Here is a 7,861-nt window from a genome sequence, read left to right on the forward strand (position 1 = left end):
CCTTTAAACACCTATAAACCACCATAGAAAATGATTACACATGCTAATTTGGATTGAAGTTGTGAATTTAATTAGCTAGATAATTAAAGTTCATGAACGATTATGAAAAAAGATTACATATGCATGCATATGTACATACGTACACGTGAAGCATGAACATGGGTCCCTGCTACTCCATGCATAGAAAATGATTTGCTTCTTTGAATTTGTTTGTTACGTTGAAATGCTTTCTTTTGATTCCTTCTTCTTCTTTTTTTATTTTATTTTTATTTTTATTTTATATAAAGAGCAAACCTCGGTACACTGTTTTAAGTGCAATACATTATATAGATTTTTTAATTAAATTCAAATACTTAACTGTATTGACTAATAAATATATAAAATATAATTATTATTTCCAAGATAATCTATATATATAGAGAGAGAGAGAGAGAGAGAGAGAGAGAGTTATGTATTTGAATTCCATTAGAGGATTTAGCTAATATACTATACATAAGGTAATGTACTTAAGTTTCACCCTTATATGAATGTTTTTATTTCTATCAAAAACCTTATAACTAAATTAGTTAGAATCTCTTAGTATTTTAAAGATGGACTCAAGTCAGAACACTAGTGCATACTAACTAATCTATTTAATTAGGAGAGGTTGGGTGTCTATAATACCTTTATAATCTTGTACCATAACAACTTACTCATCTCTAGTTCAATTATTCCTTTGTATAAAGAAGTTAAAATGGTTCTTGTACTTAAACCAAATTCAAATGATGATGCATTTTCCATCATATAACCCTAGAATTAATGGTTTACTCGGTTCATATCTAGGATGACTCCAAATAAGGCTGCTTCCAAGTGTTGTTAAGACGACATGTTTAAAATTTGAAGGTTATGATTTGGGACACTCACAATGTGTTTGCCATCGAGACACTTGGTCTTTCCCCATTGAACCAAAACCATAGAATATATGTAATCAAATAGGCGTTGTGAACATTATGAATCACTTCACACGTTTCCTAGCTATTAAGGTTACAATTTGTTTGAGTGAAAATATAGGGAGGATGAAAAATAATAAAGTAGAGAAAATAGGGGAGATTTTGGGTGGGAGGGGCGTTTGGTTGGGGAGATTTTGGGAGAAACAAAATGGTGGGATCTAACTGTTTTCTCCTTGAGCCCACCACTTTCTAGCCCCCCTAAAAAAATTGGAGAGAGAATGGGGATGAGAGGGGAGTGGATGGAAGTTACCCATCTACCCTACCACCACCCCTAAAAAAACTAACGTGATTTTTTTTTCAGTTTTTTTTTTTTGTCCTTCATTTTGAAGGTTTAGGTTGTTTTATTTGTTTATTCCAGCAATACTTTATTTTCTTAATAAAATATTTATAAATAAAAAATTATGTAATAAGGGTTTTTAAGTAAATTTATACAACCTCTATTTTCTATCATTTCATTTTTCTACTCTCCAACCAAATACAAATGAGGAAAACTATTTTTTTTTTTTTATCCTCCCACTTTTTCATCATCTTCCCATTTTCTATCCTTCCACTTTTCCATCTTCCAAACCAAATTGACCCTAAAAGTACTTTCAAAATATTCAACAAAGTTGAAAGCAAAGCAATAGCCCACCCCTAAAATGAGACCAAGGAACATGATAATGGAGTATTCAATGATGAACCAGAGAACACTATTAAAAAAAAAAAAAAAAAAAAATTCAACAAAGTTGAAAGCAAAGCAATAGCCCACCCCTAATAAGAATAATAATAATGAGATTTATGAAGAGGGAAGATGCGGTTTAAATATCTGTTTTGCATGGAAAGAATGTAATAAAGAATGATAAAGATATTATTTTACAGAATCAATGAATATATTCGTTGGGTTAATTCATAACTTTGGATGATGATGCCTTGAGTTCTTAGTTTGGTGCTTAGGTACTGATGTTTCATATGCTTAAGATCATCTCATCCCTCTTGACGTAACTCTTTCCTTCTAGTTAGGGCTCATGGTTAGAAGAATTTTGAAAATAACATCTCAAGTCTTTTCTTCTTCTTAGGCTCATTGTTGGAAAAATTCCGAAAATAACTCTCAAGTCTTTTTCTTCTGCCTAACAAAAAAAAAAGAAAAAAAAAAAATCTTTTTCTTCTTCTTGGCCTCATTATTGGAAGAATTCAAAAAATAACGTCTCTAAGTTTTTTCTTCTTCTCTTAGCCTCGTTGTTGGAAGAATTATGAAAATATAACATCTCTACGTACTAACAAAAATTTTAGTCAAGATTCTCTCTTAAAATGTGAAATTTCTTTTCATGATTCATCCACAAATAATCTTCTTTAACAGAATTCTATAACACACATTCCGCTCAAAAACTCTTTTAGAAATATCTTTTCACTGCAATAATATTAGAGCACCTCCAACAACTACTATGGTATTACCTATTAACTCCAGAAGAACAAACAAAAGAGTAGCATTAGCTAGCTCTGTGGTTGCTTTCCGACGTCCCTACTCCTTTTGGAACCAACTATAAAAGAAATATTTCTTTTGGATTGATATAAAAGAAATATTGGACTTGAAAACAATCAATTAAACAGTAAAAATAAATGACATATTAATTAAAAGTATTAAGCAATATGATTTATTAGTATTAAAGTGTTAATTGAGCTACAAAGTTTTTGACATGTATTTTTTTAATACTATGTTATTTGACTAAATAACCATATTTTTCTGCAAATGCACTTTTACTTATGGGTTTCTAAAGTTTTTTTAAACTTAAAATAATTAATCAAAAGATCAATTCAAATGCCTTATTTTTAGTCATTTTTGTGTAAAAATAAAAAAATAAAAAAATTCTACATTTGGATAAATTTGATTGGTTTCAATATTTGGTATAATTTTTTGATAGAATAATAATAATAATGATGATGATGATGATGATGAGATTTATGAAGAGGGATGATGCGGTTTAAATATCTGTTTTGCATGGAAAGAATGTAATAAAGAATGATAAAGATATTATTTTACAGAATCGATGAATATATTCGTTGTGTTAATTCATAACTTTGGATGATGATTCCTTGAGTTCTTAGTTTGGTGCTTAGGTACAGATGTTTCATATGCTTGAGATCATCTCATTCCTCTTGATGTAATTCTTTCCTTCTAGTTAGGGCTCATGGTTAGAAGAATTCTGAAAATAACATCTTAAATTTTTTCTTCTTCTTAGGCTCGTTGTTGGAAAAATTCTGAAAATAACTCTCGAGTCTTTTTCGTCTGCCTATCACCACATCTTTTTCTTCTTCTTGGCCTTGTTGTTGGAAGAATTCAAAAAGTAACGTTTCTAATTTTTTTTCTTCTTCTCTTAGTCTCTTTGTTGGAAGAATTCTGAAAATATAACATCTCTACGTACTAACAAAAAATTTTAGTCAATATTCTCTCTTAAAATGTGAAATTTCTTTTCATGATTCATCCACAAAGAATCTTCTTTAACAGAATTTTATAACACAACATCCGCTCAAAAAATCTTTTAGATATATCTTTTCATTGCAATAATATTAGAGCACCTCCAACATCAACTATGAAATTACCTAGAAACTCCAGAAGAACAAACAAAAGAGTAGCATTAGCTAGCTCTGTGGTTGCTTTCCGACGTCCCTACTCCTTTTGGAACCAACTATAATAGAAATATTTCTTTTGGATTGATATAAAAGAAATATTGGACTTGAAAACAATCAATTAAACAGTAAAAATAAATGACAGATTAATTAAAAGTATTAAACAATATGATTTATTAGTATTAAAGTGTTAATTGAGCTACAAAGTTTTTGACATGTATTTTTTTAATACTATGTTATTTGACTAAATAACCATATTTTTCTGCAAATGCACTTTTACATATGGGTTTCTAAAGATCAAAAGATCAATTCAAACGCCTTATTTTTAGTCATTTTTGTGTAGAAATAAATAAATAAATAAATAAATAAAATTCTACATTTGGATAAATTTTATTGTTTTCAATATTTGGTATAAATTTTTGATAGAATAGTTTATTATTATTCATAAATATTTGTGTATATATAATAAAATATAAGGATAATCGCATAATAAAATTTAAAATTTAATATCATTTTAAATTAAAGTTTTGGGTGCATATTTATGGTCATATAGTATAGATTTTGAACTATAAGAATTTGATATTTTATGAGTATTAACAAAAATATCATAATTCACATGAGTGGTAGTTTATCTTGCAACAAACAATGCTTTTATATGCATCATAAGTGAGATTTTAAATTAAATTAAAAATCTATATATTCATGTGTAAAAAATCCTTAAATAAAAAAATGTTATATAATGAATATATAATGTTATTATTACAGAATTTTTTAATTAAAATATCATTAATCCGGGAGTTCAAATGCCCTTAACATTCACTTACGTAGAAAAAAAAATTTGTATTCGAATTAGTTTTATAAAGTAAGATATATAAAGGCACTTGGATGGGTGATCAATACTAATTTAGTACCACTGCCAAACTTTGCCTATTAAGGTAAATGGCTTATATGATAATAATTAAGGTTCAAATTCATCTTTCTTATCATTATAACTATCGATAGTAGGAAAAAAAAGAAAAAAAAGAAAAAAAAGGCCCTAACAATGAAGGCAATCAATACTTCTTTTTTATTTTTCCTTAAGAGTGTTCCATAAATAATGGAAGCTCAGGGCATTGCCCTGATGCTTTTGATTATATAACTTTGGTTGAGGCCGGCAAATCTGCGTAAGGAAGCCCCTCTTTTGTTTCTTGTGTTTTGACTGTTTGTTTCAATAAAGTTTTCTATTAAAAAAAAAAAAAAACTGGAAGCTCGGAAGAGTTTGGCAACATGTTAAGATTAAGGTCCAAATTGCTGGTCTGATAAAAATTATTCTGGTCGGTATAAAAAACAAAACTTGCTTTTGTTTGTATCTAAAATGTGCTCCCTGTGAAGCGTGGGAATATTATAATTAGTACCTTTGGAAGCTTGGGTACGTAAACTACTCTATCTTGGTTTGTAATAATAATAATAATAACAAAATTATTATAATAATAAAAAAGCCCTAAGCTAGCTGTCGAAATTTCTATATAACGTAGCTCAGCATTATTCTTTCATGAGCAAGCATCCTTCTCTAACAATTGTTACAATTCATAAAAGCTTTCAAAAAGAGCAATTATGATGATGGCGGAAATATGGTCTCTAGGTGGCTCATTGCAGATTGCTACCATAGTGTTTCTTTGGAAAATATTAGAAAATTATTTCTCTGGTCATCTTCGTAGATCCATCATAAGTTACGGTACGAAATTGGCGAGTCTCGTGAGCCCCTATATCTATATTAAGTTCCCTGAATTCGTAGGCGACAGTGAGGAGTACGTGGGTGTCAAGCGTAGTGATGCCTATGCTGCCATTGAAACATACCTCAGTGGAAAGTCCTCCAGGGAAGCTAAATATCTTAAAGCAATAGATGTCAAAGACAGCAGTCAACCTGTACAACTGAGCATGGACGAGAACGAAGGAGTTACTGATGAATTTGAAGGGATAAAGCTTTCGTGGGTTGCCAAGAAAGAATACACAATAACCCAGCAGTCATTTTCATTCAACCCGCAGATGGACGAGAAGAGGTATTACGAGCTCACTTTCCATAAGTCGCACAGAGATTTTGTCAATGGGACTTACATCAATCATGTAATTCAAAAAGGGAAGGCAATAACGGTGAGCAATCGACAAAGGAAGCTGTACACTAACAATCCTAGCCAGAGTTGGGAAAGGTACAGAGCACGGAAATGGAGCCATGCGACTTTTGAGCACCCAAAAACTTTCGACACTTTGGCCATGGAGTCAAAGAAAAAGTTGGAAATCGTCAATGACCTCGAAAATTTCAGCAAGGGAAAAGACTACCATAAAAAGATTGGCAAGGCCTGGAAGCGCGGCTATCTTCTTTATGGTCCTCCTGGAACGGGTAAGTCAAGCATGATTGCTGCCATGGCCAACCACTTGGAGTATGATATCTATGATCTTGAATTGACAACGGTTAAGAACAACACAGAGCTGAGGAAGCTTTTGATCGAAACCACAGGTAAGTCGATCATTGTAATAGAAGATATTGATTGCTCACTTGATCTTACGGGTCAACGAAAGAAGGAAAAAAAGAAAGCGAAGGACGAAGAAGCCAATAATCCTATTACTAAAATGACCAAAGGTGAAGAAGACAGCGATAGTAAGGTCACTCTCTCTGGTTTGTTGAATTTTACAGATGGGCTTTGGTCAGCTATTGGGGGAGAGAAGATCTTTGTTTTCACCACCAATTATGTGGAAAGGCTTGATCCGGCTCTCATTAGGAGGGGACGTATGGACATGTACATAGAATTGTCTTATTGTGGCTTTGAAGCATTCAAGGTTCTTGCCAAAAATTACTTGGATATCGACTCACACCCTTTGTTTGCAACTATTGGCCACTTGTTGGAGGAAACCAATATTACTCCTGCTGAAGTTGCTGAGAAATTGATGCCCAAGTGTATGAATGAAGATGCTGAGACATGTTTGAAGAAATTGATTGAAGCTCTTGAGACGGCCAAGGACGAAGCAAAAATGAAGGCTGAGGAGGAGGCGCGGTTGAAGGTGGAGACAGAAGAGAAAGAGAAGCAAGAAGATGCTCTAGAAGATGTGAAAGTTGATGGCTCTTTAGCTAAAGTGAAAGAAAATTGCGTTGGAGTTGTGAAAGATAATGGTGCCACCGCTTGAAGATCAATTAGGATACAAGGACTGAGTGAGAATAGGTTTTATGGTATGCTTTGTGCATAATGTATATGTATAATAAACTAAGTCCTAGTGTGAATTTGACGTAGTAGTTATGTAGTTGTGTAATAGTATTGTGGTGGTCGGAAACGAGTCAGATACTAGGTTGAATAGACGTATTTATATGTATATATGTATCTAAGTTTGTGTAATAGTTATATAGTTGTGAATAGTCTTGTGGTGGTCAAAAACTAGTCAGATACTTGGTTGAATAGACTTTGTATATATGTATGATTCTAAGTTTGTTTGTATATATGTATCTTAGTTTGTTTTATAAGAACCACAGCGTTAACGTGTTCTTTCTTTTCTTCTATCGCCACAATATATACTACTGTCATCTTCTAAATCTTTCCTTTGTCATCTTAATAACATGGTTAGATATTTCAACACCTTAAAAAATTTTATAAAAAAATTCCATCACATAATTCGATTTAGAGTTCGGAAAACTTCAATAGAAAATCAACAAGGAAACTACAAATTTATCTATCTCAAAGCCAACATGGAAAACTTTCTGTTATAGGTCCCCAATCCTTCAGGTAAGCTATCAATGAAGTCGTTCTATCAACTATCCAACTGAATAGGGGTCAAAGAAAATAGTTATTTAGAAAATAGGTATTGCCTAGAAAAAAGTTATTGGAATCAGGGGTGGCGCTATGTTGTAGTTAGGGGGTTCAAATTAATCCCTTGACCTGGATTTTTTTAATATATAATATATTTTTTAAAAAAATTGTTTTGACTCCCCTGCAATACAAATTTGCATACCCTCACCTTGAGCCTGACCTTTTTTTTTTAAAGTCCAGCTTAAACTCTGAAAAAAAAAGGTCCAATAAAAATTTTTTGGTTTTTAATCTCAAAAATAAAAAACCCATAAATCGAATTTTGTAAAATTATAAATAAATAAAAAGAGCCAAATAAAACCTAAGAATCTGTCATTGCGTAATCTCCAGAATCTCTCACTATCCTTCTTCACTCCCCAAGCCCAAAGGAAAAAGGCCGCCTCTGCTTCATACACAAACAATTTGCCACTACGTAGCCCCTAGGATTTGCTACCGCCT

General features: G+C 31.8%; 1 protein-coding gene across 2 annotated transcripts; it reads left to right on the forward strand.

Moving 5' to 3' along the window:
* Positions 1-5,132: 5,132 nt before the first annotated feature.
* On the forward strand, positions 5,133-7,104 carry LOC112027859 (AAA-ATPase ASD, mitochondrial). Of its 2 annotated transcripts, XM_065779622.1 has the most exons (2): positions 5,133-6,087; positions 6,265-7,104. In XM_065779622.1, the coding sequence occupies exons 1-2, from the start codon at positions 5,187-5,189 to the stop codon at positions 6,750-6,752; spliced, it is 1,389 nt and encodes a 462-aa protein (XP_065635694.1). In that variant the 5' UTR covers positions 5,133-5,186; the 3' UTR covers positions 6,753-7,104. The 2 variants fall into 2 exon arrangements, with proteins under 2 accessions (XP_065635694.1, XP_023916279.2); XM_024060511.2 differs by having other exon boundaries at positions 5,133-7,104.
* Positions 7,105-7,861: the final 757 nt, after the last annotated feature.

The sequence above is a fragment of the Quercus suber genome, unplaced genomic scaffold, assembly GCF_002906115.3.
Source record: "Quercus suber isolate HL8 unplaced genomic scaffold, Cork oak 2.0 scaffold_215, whole genome shotgun sequence".
Classification (NCBI taxonomy): Eukaryota; Viridiplantae; Streptophyta; class Magnoliopsida; order Fagales; family Fagaceae; genus Quercus; species Quercus suber.

What these genes read in the sequence shown, in the direction of transcription:
- LOC112027859 (XM_024060511.2), top strand. Translation starts at nt 5,187, where the DNA reads ATGATGATGGCGGAAATATGGTCTCTAGGTGGCTCATTGCAGATTGCT.